This window comes from Rhamphochromis longiceps, linkage group LG12, assembly GCF_057381845.1.
Source record: "Rhamphochromis longiceps isolate RC_006_pf linkage group LG12, R_longiceps_female_GT1.1, whole genome shotgun sequence".
Classification (NCBI taxonomy): Eukaryota; Metazoa; Chordata; class Actinopteri; order Cichliformes; family Cichlidae; genus Rhamphochromis; species Rhamphochromis longiceps.
Window position 1 is genome coordinate 710680 of NC_140568.1, and position 16162 is coordinate 726841.

General features: G+C 39.6%; 1 protein-coding gene across 1 annotated transcript in view; it reads right to left on the reverse strand.

Moving 5' to 3' along the window:
- Positions 1–609: 609 nt before the first annotated feature.
- Positions 610–16162, reverse strand: part of npr3 (natriuretic peptide receptor 3) — a 29124-nt gene continuing 13571 nt past the window's right edge. The window contains exons 3-9 of the mRNA XM_085424260.1: positions 8273–8395; positions 6485–6660; positions 4618–4753; positions 2640–2734; positions 2418–2550; positions 2251–2335; positions 610–1852 (exon numbers count right to left, since the gene is read on the reverse strand). Of these exons, the coding sequence (XP_085280386.1) occupies positions 1741–1852; positions 2251–2335; positions 2418–2550; positions 2640–2734; positions 4618–4753; positions 6485–6660; positions 8273–8395 (860 nt within the window). The 3' untranslated portion in view covers positions 610–1740. The remainder of the gene's footprint in view (positions 1853–2250; positions 2336–2417; positions 2551–2639; positions 2735–4617; positions 4754–6484; positions 6661–8272; positions 8396–16162) is intronic.

A 16162-nucleotide genomic window follows, 5' to 3' on the forward strand; every position in this document is an offset into this window, starting at 1 on the left:
GAACTATTATTGTAGTAAAAGTATGCTTTAGAAATAATCATAACAAGAAAATACAAACTTATTATAAATTCAAAATTGAGAGAAATATGTAACATAATAGATGTTATAATTTACAAGAAATAAATTAAACACACCGCGTTCAATGTTCAGTCATCCTAAACAACCACATGCCAGGAGTCATTATAATAATATTACACACAGATTAAAAAAAATAACCCAGTGCTTAAGAATAAAATTGTTTTTGTTTGCTTTTTTAACGAAATGATAAACAATAAATCAGTTCTTGCTGAAATGATTTTCCCCTGCGTACAACCTCAACAAGTAAGCTAGCAACCTTATCTATAGATCTCTTTATTAAACAGCCTGTAGAAAAGAGCTTATTTATGTTACTAAAAACCACGACTGTACTAATATAAATAAACCACTAACTAATTAATGAATGTCTCAACAATACGCCCTTAATAACAATAACTTACTTCTAATAACTTATTCTTGTTTGGCAAAAAACTTGGCCTTGGTGATCATGTGCTGTTGGGCTCCTGTCCAGATTTGTGTTTACGGACATCAGTTCATTGAAAGTGAGACAAGTGTCAAAAATATCAGGTCGCCTTTCTCTTCTCTTTGCAATTTATTTACAGCCTCAAAGGCGATGTAGACACACAGAATGAAAGAGAGCACAGAGGAGAACAGCAGGGATGCTGAAAGTAAGTAAATATGAATAAAGTATTGTTTTTACTACTTTGGGTTTTGGGGCTGAGTGTACTCTGTCATCTCACTTTCACTTTCACGTGTCTCTTTATGAACCAGAACAGTGTTTCAAAGGTAAGGACTCGTGAAATGTCATGTATGAGACGCTTGTATTGCAAGACACAGACAGGAAGTGTGAAGTGATTCTCTGCAATTATGCTTTTATACACATCTTTACACAGAAAATATTGTTTACTGCTATATTAAAGTTTCATAAAGAACCAGTAATAAAAATGCAACGTAAAGTACACATTATCAGTAAAAATATCTTTAGTATCTTTTCAGGTGGTGAATTAATTATATGAGGAATTTTTCAAATAAAATTATTTAAAAGAAAACAATCATTAGAAATCAGCATGATTAGAAAACTGATGGAGCATGATTTGTATGGAGGCTACCAGACTGCAGCAATGTTGTAATGGACTGAAAACCTTACAGTATCTGTAGCTCAAGATCAGTAGCTTATCACCTATTGATATAGATCGAGTCTATACCCCTGTAGCTCTGTTATATCCTTAAAGTGTTAAGATGACATTTAGGTTTACTACATGTATACACTGTTTTTAAAACTGCAAGGTAAAAATAGATCTCAACAACTCTGCTAGTAGTGCATGCCAATATAGTGTTAAATATGCCGTCTGTTTTGAATTATTCACAGTTATTAGTTAGAATGGTGTGAATAATAATAATAATAATAATAATAATAATAATAATAATAATAATAATAATAATAATAATAACAGATGCCTAGAAAAACCTCAAAGAACATTGTGGCCAGATATCATGAAACACCAATACAATCATTTACCTTTGTGTGGGGGAAAATCCAAGTGAGTGGTGCTTTGTGACTGTTACAGCTGTCCTGAGTTATAAGTCAAAACATCAAAGGACACAAAAACGAGTGTCTCATGATTAACACTGTGGGTCTACTGACAGCCACTGCAAAGTCTTTGGTCACATGTGCGATTCTCCATGGACTGTGTCAGCCTCTCATTATGCTGCTGAGAAGTTTGACCTAATGGAGTCTTCTCGTAGCTGACGATGCTTCCCAGAGTCACATTCTTCGCCGTGTGTGCGACGCTCAATGGTAATTCTGTAGTTTTTTCTGCACAAGAAGGATTCAAAATAAAGTAGAAAACGATGTCTTTCAATATGTTTGTTTTTCCTCTACAATTTTTACTTTAATTCCTCTCTTTCACCATTAAATCATACTCAGCAAAGTCATGGAGACCTCTGAAAGCAGGGGCTAAAGTTAAAACGCTATAACATGCAAAATAAATCAGGAAAATCTAATATGAAAGTCCTTCACTTGAGTGTTTGATGATGTGACTGCTGATTAACTCTGAAGTTTTCATTTCTTCTTAATTTCAGTAAGTAAACCAGTTTTGAGTCAGTAAGGTTTCATTTGAGATATAATTCCTGAAGTGTACATAGTTTTTATCCAAGGCAAAATTACACCAGAACATGCCACTGTCCAGAAGAGCTGACTACATAGTTTTTTACCTGAAAAAGTAGAACGCTACGAGGATCACAGCCCCCAGAACAGCTCCGACTATGACTCCAGTCAAAGCTGACACTCCTAGTCCACCTGTTTGGACGAGCACTCATTAGTGAAAACAAACACTGCACCAAAATATTGTTCATCAATGTCACACGTGTCATTAACATACATTTACAGGGTGTGTCTGATTTATCGGTTTTCTCAGGGTGGTCTTTATCCCCTCCTTTCAGAGTGAAATGCTCAGTGTTGAATGCTGGCAACAGCTGAAAAGTCCCATTTACACCAAAGTAATTGGCCACCACCTGTAAATGAGTCAGATTGTTGTTGTTATTAAGCTGCACAACACATTCCCAATACGAAGCCTGTTAGAGATCTTAGAGCTTCTTCTTACCTCATAGGTTCCTGCTTCAACATTTATCATGGTCATCAAAGAGAAATCTCCATTTCTATCACCATTGGCATCTATAGACACTTGGCCAGCAATTCCTGCAACCCATTATGAAGCAGCATTATTTGACTACAATCCCAGAAATGTAGAGGGAAAGATACCTCACTACCTCATAGTGCATGAAAAGGTTTTTGTTTTGTTTTCCTTTTTGGCATATTTGTCACGTTTACATCTTTCAGATCACAAAATAAATTGTAGTACTAAACAAAGATTTTAAATAATCTTCCCAGGAGTGACTAACCTACCAAAATTATTCCAAAAGTGCATCGACATCTCCTCCAGGAGGTCACAAAAGAACCTAGAACAACATCTAAGGAACTGCAGGCCTTCATTGCCTCACTTAAGGTCAGAGTTCATTATTCAACAAGACGCAGAGCAAAAATGGCATCCATGGGAGAGTTCCAAGGAGAAACCAAAAACAACACAAAGGCTCATCTCACCAACAAGTATCCTGATGATCCCCAACACGTTTGGGAAAATACTATGTGGACTGACAACCAATGTTCCCTCTGCTGGCACGTCTCTGTGTTGCACACAAAAAAAAATCTAACCTGAACTGAAATTAAGATTAAAACTTTAACAATTCTGTTCTGCAGTGTTAGTCAGTGACTGGCTGCTCCCGTATGGGATCAGAACGATGCCACCTTATCCCACAGTCCAGCCAATGATGCGATTCACATTCTAATCAACGTCGTTGACAGGCTGTGACAGCGTCCTTATGTGCCGACACCGGTGTTTTAGCAAAGCGGCTGATGTGGAGTGAAGCCACGTTAATGACAACGTGGACAACCATTGGAGATGTGAGCAGGACAGACGAACAACTGACGGACAAAGTGTGGACTTTATACCAGTTTTTAAACTGTGTTGATCGGCCACGTAAAACCAGAGTTATGATAAAAATATCTGCAATGTTTGTTTTTCTTCCTGAATACTGTCGTTGTTTATATTTACTGCAGGAAGAAACGGTAAAAACGGCGTTTTATAAGGAAAACGCTCGAAAGCCTGTGAGCAAAGACAACACCAAACCCCTCCCCCAGCCTGTGTGTCAGAACAATGAGGCGACTGCTGAGTGTTACAGGTGTTACAGCAGTGACACATCTGCTGTTGTCAGGCCTGCAGGTATCAGGCTGTTGTTCTCCTTCATCTCATAGTGGACAAAAATTATTTTTTGGAGCGGCACAAATAATTTGTGTGGCATCAGATTTGATGCAGAACAGCTGATTGTTCTGTAAATAGTTTGAAATGTTTGTTTAAAAAACGCCTTGGCTGCATTTTTAGGTAAAAGCTGCAAAAAACTCTGTTTGCAAAACTCAGTTACTTTTTTGAAGAAGTAACTATATAATTAATTGCCCAACATTGGTCATTATTTACTGTATTTTGCAGACAGAGTTACAGACTCTCTCCCAGACCACAGACTCATAATACAAGTCAGAGCAAAAAAAATAAAAAAGAAGGTTGTGTTTTCAAAATTGGAGTTCAAGTTATTTTTACGTCCAATAGTGTTAACATGCTGCAGGTCATGAACAAGATTTTTTTTGTAAGTGGGCTAAAGCAGTTAATTAAAAGTAGTCTAACATAAAGTTGGTTCAAAAACTGCTTCTCAGATTTGTTAGTTTTCTAGAGAGCAAATGATTTCAGAGCGATCATTATCATTTTGCACAGTACCTGCAGAGTCATCAGTCACTGTATTTTCTGTACAATGGTATATTAATGTCAGTGTTAATTCCACGTCAGCCTGATGTTTTTTTACTCCTTTGCATCAGTGGCATTTAAAAGTTCATTCTTCATTGCTCTTGTTTTGTCGATGTGCAGATGTTGCTTTAGAGTTAAGCAAATATGAAGTCTGCAAGTTTATATTTGATCATATACAAAATAACATCAGACTAAATGATGGTCACATAACACCATCTCGTGTGTTTACCTTCGAACGTTCTGTTCCACATACGTGAGGTGATCTCTGTTCCATTCTTCTTGCTGTACCCATTTTTCATGGCTTCATGCAAGGCGATGGTATACAGTAACAGGGCATCATGGAACCCCTCCACAAACATGTTGACCTGACATGAAACAAATTCATGAAGTGACTGTGCTGTTCACATAATCACGATGGCTTTTTAGGACAGATGTCACGATGCTTTGCATACATTTATCTTTTGAAGAACTGACAGAATATATTATCAATTTACTCAATATGCAAATGGTAAATGGACTGATTCTTATATAGAGCTTCTCTCCCACAGTACTCAAAGCTTAATACAACACACAACATTCACACAGCACTTTCTTCTTTGATTTTAAGTGCTTACTAAACTAACATTCATACTCCGATGGACACATCGGAGAGAAACTTAATGTCTTGCCCAAGGATAGTTGACATGCAGACTAGGGGGAGCCAGGGATCGAACCACGAACCCTCTGATCAGAATCTACCTTCTGAGATACAGCCAGACAAAGAGACTAAGTGTAAGTTTCTTGATGCGTGCACAATCATCCAGGTAAGTACATCCCAAAAAGTTGATTCTGTTCATCTGCATCTGTTTTCAGTGGGAAAAACGTTCCATCACTCATCCAAGTGACTTCTCCAGTGACTGAAACCAGCCCACTGAATGAACAGTGGACTAGTTTCATTCGTTGTGCAAATGTCCTGTTTATAAGGTTGGAAACCTGCAGTCAGCTGAGACTAAAGAAGTCACCTGCATGAGTGTTGAAACGTTTTTCCCACTGAAAACATCCAATTATTTCTCTTGGTGGTTTTATTATGTAGTCTTAATCTACTTTTAGAACCTCTACAAAGTATCCCATTTTAGGAATTTTCTGTAGTTTAAATAGCACTGCGATGTAAAACACATTTGCTTCTGCTAGTCTCTGAAAGAAGTGGTACACACCATTGTATGAAATCTTGCTGCCCCTGGGGCTAAAACTGGGATTCTGACAGGCTCCATAAGTGAGTTAATTCCCACAGACTCCCATGATATCATGGTCCTTGGTCTTTGTCCAAGTATCTTTAGTTTTATTCTGGACTTATGTCTTAGAAAGTTATTAGATAATGAAGGTTCTAATTCCTAAATATGTTATTTTTACTGCATGTGTTTGTTATTTATAGTTCTTGATTTTTGCTGCTTTATTTTAGTTCCTCTTTTGTGTCCAGTCTGTCTCATCTCTGTGTTCCAGTCTCCAGTGTTGCTGATGGCCCGACAATCAGCTGCAGAAAAGAACAAAGTTATAACATACAAAGGTTGAAGTGAGAGTCCACTGCAGCCTGTCTGTACTGTTCATGTTGTATATTCTTCATGTGGCTTTTTTTTGTTGTTGTCATTTTTGGCACAATTTGTTGTTTTTTTTTACTTTTTCCCAATTTGAACTTCCCTAAAACCTCTGACATATATGGAAATAATGCTTGGGGTTTTACTCACCAGTTTGACGTTGTACTTGCTCTGAGGGGGTCGTCTAATTGTTGGGGTTATCTGTATTATTGTAGGATCTTTACCTAGACGGGTTTTTTGTTGTGGTTTGACACTATATAAATCAAACTGAATTGGAATAATCTTAACAGCAGTTTTAGTGTGAGCTAATATGCTAAACTGCTATTTTTAACACTAGTCATATATTATTCTAACCCTGGAAAAGTCCTGTAAGGTTCCAGTTATCACACATATTTTTTTAGTTCTGTTCACTTGACCCTCCAAAATCACTACCTAAACCATGAGGCAAACATATCAGCATTTACGCTCAGTTTTCTTATGCCGTACACTTCTTTATTTTAGTCTGATATTGATAGACATACTTACATTTTCACAGTCGTTGCAGTCATGAAGCCCTACTTTTTCAAAAGGCATTTTCATTTCTATGGAGAAGTTCTCAAACTCAGGCTTGACAGTTCTCAGAAGAGTCACAGTGTTCAGAGCAGCGTAGGCTTGCCTTGCATCGTTGTCGTATTCATCACCTCTCTTCCATGAGCCATTGCCTAGAATTTAAGTTTCCAGGGACAAAAAAAAACTACATTTACCAAATAATTTACAAATGTAATGCTTTGCTTGTTACATAGAGCATACATTTACACACAAACCCCATCAAATTAAACCTGTGAAGTAGAACTAAGAACTACTGAGTCTTTCTTTAATCGTTTCACATCTACTGATGCCTCACAAAGAAGAGAACTTGTGCTAGATCAATAAAATTGAATTAAAGTGAACTAAAGTAGTCTGCAATTATTCTAATTTGAATGAATTAAATGGGTAATGTCACTAATATCCATCCATCTATCCATTTTCTTCCACTAATCCAAGGCTGGGTCGCTTGGTCAGCGGCCTAAGCAGAGAAGCCCAGACCTCCCTCTTCCTGGCCACCTCCAGCTCGTCCGAGGGAACAACAAGGCATTCCCAGGCCAGCCAAGAGATACAATCTCTCCAGCCTGTCTTGGATCCCCCACAGGGCTTCCTCCTGTGAGACATGCCTGGACCACCTCAAACAGAAGGCACCCAGGAGGCATCCTTGTCAAATTTCCAAACCACCTCAACTAGTTCTTTTTGATGTGGAGTAGCAGCGGCTCCTCACCCTATCTCTAAGGGAGAGGTAACTCGTCCCTGACCCGGAGCCTCATGAACGCAACGACCACTTCGGACTAAATGATGTTGTTTTTGTGCTTTTTATCACACACACATTTACACATCAAGTTACTTTTTGCACAATGCTCCGTCTTTATGTAGTCCTGTGTTGATTGTCTGTTGTATGTAGCACCATGGCTTCGGAGGAACGCTTCACTGTGTACACATGGTTTTACTGACAATAAAGCCACTTGACTTGACTTGAGTGGGCACCCCATCATTTTCCGTCTGAGGACCATGGCCTCAGATTGGAGGTGCTGATTCTCATTCCCTCACATATCCACGAGAGGATAAAGAGCTGGACCAGTATTCTCTGACGGGAAAGAAAACTGCATTGTTTCTCCTGTATCCGAGGTTCGACTAACAGACGTAATCTCCTTTCCAGCACCGTGACATAGACTTTCCCGGAGAGGCTGAAGAGTGTGATCAACGTATAGTTTCAGCACACCCTCCAGTCCGTCTTCTAAAAGATGGGAACCACCACCCTGGTCTGCCAGTCCAAAGGTACCACTCCTGATCGCCATCGTAGAGGTGTGTCAACCAAGACAGCTTTACAACGTCCAGTTGAAGTCAGCAGTGCTCCACCAGCACTTGTACCCCTCCTGAGTCGCCTGAGTTTGCCAGAAACTCTTCAAGGCAGTCCACAAGTCTTTTTCCATTGCCTCTCCAAACTCTTCCCACACCTGAGTTTTTGGTTCAGTCATTGCCCGAACTGTGTTCCTCTTGGCCTGTCAGTACCTGCCTCTGAAGTCCCACAGGCTAACCAAGCCCGATAGGACTCCTCCTTCGGCCCAATGGCTCCCTTCACCTTTGTCCACCTGGTTTGGCGATTACCACCACGCAGGCACCAACCACCTTACTTAACTGGTACACACTTTAACAAACCTTGACAGACAATGCCAGTGCTTTCTAATAATTATTTACCTTAAATATGTATGTTAGACACATTTAAGGTAATGGATGTTAACTTACCATAAGAAGAGGCATTAAAGAGTTCAACATTAAAGAATATGCATTTGCCAGTTGTCATCTGTCGTTTGTGTGCAGCCAGCATGATCTCTCTTATTTTTTCTGCTCCCATGCACATAATCACCACTGCAGAGAAAATCAGACAGAGACAAAAAGTCATTTAATAGGCTCATCAGTTTATTTGGACACAATAAGTTATGAAAAGGGAAAATTAATTTAGGTAAGCTTTAGTGTAATTTACGTTAAAAGATAACCCAAGCTCCACAAATAATAGTGAAAATAATAACAATTCAGTCGGATTCACAGTCGGGTGGGTGGTGTGGTTTTGCCACACTTGTATACATTTTTCACACAGTCATCAAATAATCGTAGTTCCTGACAGATTTTCATTCCAAGCACATCAGATATTTAATGCATGTAATTTACTGTGTAGCCAGTTACAATCTTTCTCGATGTGCAGGTTAGTGCTCCACAATAGCATCGAACCCCACATGTCCCAGATGTAATTCTTTTTTGAGGAGCATATCATGTTAATCAAATTCTAACACACATACCTCACATAGCTTCAAATGATGAAAAGAACCATCAAAGTGAAAACAGTAAGAAATTTACTACAAGCCTATCTCCAGCACAGCTGCTGATAATTATTACTGTAAGCATCAGGCCTGATGTGCACGTATACACAGAGCGCTCTGTGGACTATTTCCAACACAAAATGTAACCAGTGGATGTGTGGTGTGTAATCCTGGATGCACGTCACTCTGATTAGAGCCTGCAGATGGAGCAGATACTGGACCAGCTGCCGTCAGAGACAGCTGGCTAAAGCTAATCAGCTGATGGACTCCATGCAGTGTGCTGCTTTTGGGCCACATTGGCACAATCAGTGCTGTTACTTAAACTGTATATTTTCAGTTTAATCAGTCATGTTAGTCAGACACCGTCCTCACATCTGATGGAGCAGATAAGCTTTTAACTTAATCAAGCTGTCTGTACAGAGTGCATCATGACTCATATTTCATTTCAAAATGTGATTCGATCTTCAAGATTAAGAACTTACTGATCCTGCTGGGCTGCTTGATGTCGCTGCACAACAGACTAAGCATTTAGGTACACACTAATGAACTGTAAGGAAAAGATTCATTACAGCAGCCCAGATTCTTCCATTTCTCAGTATTTGGTGTTCATATGGAGATGTGGACAGGGGCCAGCATGGTACCAGCTGAGCATGCCTGAGAACACATCCTAAAGAGGAAGGTGCTCAAGAGGTATGTTGATCAGATACTGAACTGCACAGCTGACTCATATCAACACAAACAACCAAGTTGTCTCCAGATGTACAAGCTCCTGTTTCTAAGATGGAGTTAATACACTACATAGATGAAACCTATATTTCGTAACCTTTATATACTTAATATAATGTGTTGGTTTACCACCTCAATCACTGCCAGGGGCTTGGACTGTAGAACAACCAGGAAAACACGCAACACATCAACTACACATTTAAATAGTGCTTTTCTACTCTTGCTGAGCACTCGGAGCATTAAGAAGCTGTGTACCGATGAAACACAGTCAAAGCTAGGTGCAGGTTCACTGTTCACTGTGTCTTTCTCAGGAACAACACTCCAAGACTCCTGCACTTAGGGACACACCTCACTTGCTTTTACTGTATGTAACTGTATCCACTGCCACTCATTGTCATTTGATCAACATTATTGGATTATTATTATAATTATTATTGGATGTTTCAAGTTCTGTTGAGTAGTGGACTTCTATAAAATTGAAACTGGTACTGGTGCTTTTCTCCAAAGCACTTTCTAGTAAAAGTCTTATTCGTCCAGTCTCACATGCTTTCATACCAGGACTTTAGTCTAAAACTAAAACAGCTGCACTGGAGGCAACTTATCTCTTGAAGGCAACTTCAGCATCTTGTCTCGGAGGAGCCAGCGATCCTTCTTTCACAACCAAAGTAGTTGCATTGTGCAGACCATTACAATGCAGAGTTTATATGAGTCCTACATTGTTTCACTTGTTATAAGAAGTACCAGCTGCTTGGTGGCCTGACACACTAATATGCCCTGAGAAAAAAGAGACATGTGTGTAAGCAGTAAACCATAACAAGCTGATTAGAGGACGTTTAAGTTTAAACACAACACAACTGTGTCTTTTTCCCTTTTGCTCTTTGGAAAAGCTGTGATGTCCGTGGCACGGGTAAGCACATGCTTTGGTAGACTGGTGCTGAAATGGGTCAAACGGCAGGTGTTCCTACTGATGGCTGTCCAAATGTGACAGGAAAAATTGTTGGAGATTTGATGCAGAGCCAAGATAAAATGACTAAAATAAACCCAGAACTGATATTGGTATTATGCATTGTATTATCCACCAGGAGGAGTCGTATATGTCAGTGCTAGAAATGGACCACGCTACGTTTTTTACAGTTTGATTCACTGCAAGTCAGGATCAGTGCTGGATTTGTATTTTTCTCAAAAGAAGAAAGCTTTACACACATACAGTGTGGAGACATTATTGTAGCATCTTTAACTTCAAATATAAAACGTCTTGATCCTGTTGTGATTTGGTGCTGTACAAACTGAACTGAGACATGCTCAGGAGATGCTGGTTCTCTTTGGATGCACTTTCATGTGTAACTTAATCTCAGCGAATAGATGAACAAATACAGATGCAGCTTCTTCTCATCTGTCCACGCTGTCCAGTGCATTTGTTCAAGCTCCAAAAAGAACTCTGGAGTTAAAGTTAAAGTGCAGAAAAAGTCACTAAACTATGAGTGAAACAGCAACAGCACTTTGTGAGCAAGTGTGCACACTTTATTCACACTTGTGGAATACTGATTTAATATAAAATTAAATTATTTTACATTTGACTGGTCTTCACACTCCAACACGCTGGGAGTCGGTGTTTCTCGAATGCCTTTGAAGTAAAAACTGACCACTTTTCAAATTGTAATTGTAAAATTTTTATTATTATTATTCAATTCAACAATGCAAAGTCCTCGAAAACTAGGAAAAAAAATTAATCAAATTAATAGAGTTCATATAAAGCACCCTGATTTGCATATTAATTGCAGGAATTTAAAGATAATCATCTGAAGAATTTAAGAAATCCATGTTAGTAAAGAGACTCCTCACTGCTCTGTAGACCGCAGAGCCTTTTCTGTTTACTTTAAATATTTAATGATCAAAATGAGTGAAGTGAGCCGAGGAGGAAAAAGTCAAATGTAACGAAGGATTTTGCTGGGTTGTATAAAAGGGTTTTTTTCCCCTCTGGTGTCCCAGTGATTAAAAATAAATAAACCAACAAACACATGGCTGCACAAACAAGGCTTGCAATTGAAAAACAGTAACCCCAGCGCCCCGTCTAATAAGGAAGATTCAGAGTCTCGCTGGAACATTCCTCACAACTCTGTCACTTAAACACACCTCCTGAAATATCCCTTGAGTCAGTGGGACAAACTTCACCTCAGTACTGCCAGCACTGTAGCACCCTTTAATTACACTGGGCTCTACACACTACTGGCCCTGTATATGCTCTGCAAGCCATTCCACGGGGCAGCGCTTGCAGCCAGCAATATTTCAAAACTTCTGGATTTTCCTTTTTGCTGGAGCGCTGATGCTCGTTACAAATGAACTCAGGAATGGGCCAGCACATGGAGCACTTACTGAGTGCCCACACTGTATTTCAGATGCCCTGTTTCGCCTGTTAGCTTTCGAAATATAACATAGTGAAAATGGGCAGAGGCAAATTGCAATGCCATTTCCATAAAACAACAAGCAGTGATGTTGGATGTGCTTGTCAGACAGGTGAACGGGATAAGGAAAAGAAAGGAGGGTGGAAATTAAATATGTATATGTAGGTCAGTTAAACAGAGTCCTTAAGATACAGAAATCAATATTTATTTCCTGACTAACTGTTTCTCCTTATTATTATAGTCCTGGGGTACATATCACTGTCTGAACCTTGCAGCCTGATTATCAAGTCACTTGTGGTCGCAGAGTCAAAGTGGATCTCGAGTCCTACCGGAGCCCTGGAGGAGTTCTGTCCTTCATACAGATTCAGGATCAGAGTGCAGGTCTCACATGGACTAACAGTGGAAATGAACCAATCACAAGAAAGGTGCTTTATTTTCAGTTTGTGTTAGAATCTTTATGATGTGATGTTACAAAATCATCTATAACAAATAGTTTGGGTTTTTTGTTTGCATATGTTGGGAGAAGCACATAGTTTTGAATTATTGGAGATAAATTATGAAAATTTCAGGGGCGGATCACGCCTCCAAACACGGCCCTTCCGTGTATTTTCTATATATGACCCGCACCCCCGGCCCAGTTCTACAAGCTGTTCGTTCGCGTTGATCCCCCCGTGTTCTCTCATTAGTACACGGGGGGATCTGCCAGGCCCGGGAGCTGCCGCCAGTCCCTATCGAGGACTTCGAACAACCGCAGCTCAATTCTTGATTAACCCTCTCAAGGCAGGTGTTGCCAATTTACAACAGTTAAAAACTAACAACCTGATTACCCCACATACATATTTTATGAGTTTTTTTTACTCAGAAGTACCACTGGAGGACTTGGTTGTGCATTAGCAACAAAAGGTTTAATTTGAGCATGAGAGGGCTAAGCCATTTGCCTTTATATACTAAAACTAAGCTAAAACTAACCCCTAACCCTAACCCTACATCTTACATTGTAATTTTATTTGCATTTCAAACTGAGTATGAAACAATAAATTTTTTCAGTTATCAGGAAAATCAAACTAAAGGATCAAATTCCAAATGACATCACCTCAAAAAACCAATCAAATCTGAGAAGCTGGATCGTCAGATTATAACGGGCAAAGCTGACGACAGCCTGAAACTGAAGCTGATAAACATGTGATTCACTGCCTTTAATATTCATGGTTTAAAAGCATAAATGAAGCCTTTAGAAAAATAATATTACTCTTCAAATCTGTGCTTCACGCTTCATTCAACATAGAAACATGACACCCAGCTTGACTTAAGGTTTTATTGTACAATATCAGCTCTGGGAATTTGGGACACGGTCTAAAGTAATAACCCAACATGTGGCTCTCAGTCAAACAGAGGAAACATATCAAATCTTTAAACTTTTACATTTGATGAAAATCTCATCTGTCTTATTTTTCAATGGCAACACATCTGAGAAAGCTGGAAGAGTATGAAGGAAACTGCATATGTCAACGTTTACCTGAAGTGGGTCTGAATCTAGTGTTGTATACCACAGCCACAGCTCTATCCATAATGCAATTACAAACACACAGGCACTGCTTTTTCCAGACCTGGTGGAGAGAAACTGATGGCTGATGACATATTATTAGTTGCCTACGGTAACCTGAACATGTAAAGAGGAGCAGATGGTGCCCAGGAGGAGTATTAATGTCATGGTAGTGTTTCAGTTTTTGTACTTCTCACCACCATTCCTAGAGGAACTGATGAGCTTGGACTGATGAGCTGAGACTGTAGTTAAGCTGTAACAGTGTATAAACCTTTTTACTCTAACAGTAAAGAAACATTATTTCCTTACTGTGTAGATGGATAAAAATACATAGTTAACATTTTTAGAAAAACACAAGAAACAATGTAGAACCACGTTTGCAAGCTTTGTTTTAGAAAACACCTGTTCAGTCTCACGTGATAAAATATCTAACCATGGCGTAATTCCTATTAGCAACAAGAACAACAGGAGACACCCAGAGAGGAGGCAGCGTTTAGCATTTAGGATAATATTAGCATATGTTAATCACATAATTTAACACTGATAATTAATGTTATTGGTTACAGTTTTTTTCAGTCGCTAACAAGCGTTTGTCCAAACAGTTGTCACATTTGCAAAACTCTAAACACAATTAGCACAGCATCGGTCTGTTGTGGCCATACCATTCACACATTTCATGTCGTGTTCACCCAATATGCAGTCAGTGAACACATTTCCACAATGCTTACATTTTCTTAACAGACAAGCTATACCTCCCAACAAAATTATGGACTGTTTTTGTAGTATCTACGAATGTTAACACACAACATCCCACAATCGCAAAAACAATATTCCAAACCGTAGATACAGTATAAAAACCTCTGCCTCTGCAATGATATCAGTACAAAAACAATATCAATATCAAAAACATATCTCAGCTGATAATAAACAAACAATTAAATAATTGACACACAGCTGATTTATGTTGGGTAAATTGGGCCAACCACAGCTTCTTCCATTCTGGCTTAGACTCAGTGGGGTTTATAAGGCAAGACCTTGAGGAGTGATGTTTTTGGAAACAAAAAAAAGACAAACACTGTAATGTCTGGTCGAGGAGGAGTAAGAGCAAGGGGCCCAGAGAGAAGAGCAGGCCCAAGGAGAGGGCAAGGTAGAGGTGTAAGAATGCGTGGTGGTGGCATTCCAAGGGCTGCAAGAACAGTAGTCAGTGATGAAATCCGTGCCACTATCATTGACCATGTAATCAACCATGGTCTTTCACTAAGAGAGGCTGGTGAAAGAGTGCAGCCCAATTTGAGGCGGTCAACGGTTGCCTCCATTATACGCACCTTTCAACAAACCAACAGGTAAGTATTGCATTTTACATGGATTGTTTCTATTCTCACTTGACATGTCAATATGGTCATACAGTAATGCATATGTTGAATTTTTTGTCTTTCTAAAGAATGCAACGTCTTCCACCCTCTGGGGGAAGAGGAAAGCTCCTCAGTAATGATCAGGAGCTTGCCATTGTAGAAATGGTTACTGCAAATAATGCAATAAAACTGCGTGAAATTCAAACTAGAATTGTGGCGGACCATGAGATATTCGACAATATCGATAGAATCAGCCTCACAACCATTTCGCGGACATTGTCCAAACATAGAGTGCGGATGAAGCAGCTCTACACTGTTCCCTTTGAGAGGAACAGTGAGAGGGTCAAGGAGCTACGACGACAATATGTCCAGGTATAGTGTATATTCAATCCAATGTCCAGTTCTATAAGCTTTGCACTTTGCAAGTAGGTAACCTACACAATACTAGGTTACAGTACAGTATGGTATACAGTAATAACATGACTTACATAAACTTTGTTTCAGAGAGTTATGGAATTGGAGGCCAACCAGGCCCCTCATGAATTCATAGACATCGATGAGGCAGGATTCAATCTGGCCAAAAGGCGTCGACGTGGACGAAATGTAATTGGAAAAAGGGCCACAGTTGATGTGCCGGGACAGAGAGGGGCAAACATTACCATGTGTGCAGCAATTGCAAATGCAGGATTACTCCTTCACAAATGTCAGGTTGGACCCTATAATACAGAGCGCTTGCTTGCCTTTCTCAATGATCTCCACCAGCGCCTGGTTCCAGAGCAGGGTCAGGAGGGTGAAAACATGAGGACCTTTGTAATTACCTGGGACAATGTGGCTTTCCATCACTCGCAAGCAATAACAACATGGTTTGAAGTCCACCCAAGACTGGTAAGTCTCTTCCTTCCACCCTATTCACCTTTCCTCAACCCCAGAGGAGTTCTTTTCTGCATGGAGGTGGAAGGTTTATGACCATCAGCCACATGACCAGATGTCCCTCCTCGAAGCCATGGATGCTGGCTCCAGGGACATCACAGTTGACGATTGCCAAGGGTGGATCCGACATACCAGGCGGTTTTATCCCAGGTGCATCGACTTGGATAACATCAGATGTGATGTTGATGAAAACATGTGGCCTAACCCTGAAGATCGCAGAGATTAGATGCAAATTTTTTGCCTTTTTTTTAGCCCCCCTCCCCCCCTTTTTATCTTGGCTTTTTGCTGTTGTTTTTTTTGTTCAGAATGCTCTTGTGTGTTTCATGGATATTTTGTTCACTGTAAGCAATACTGTAAAACTTTCT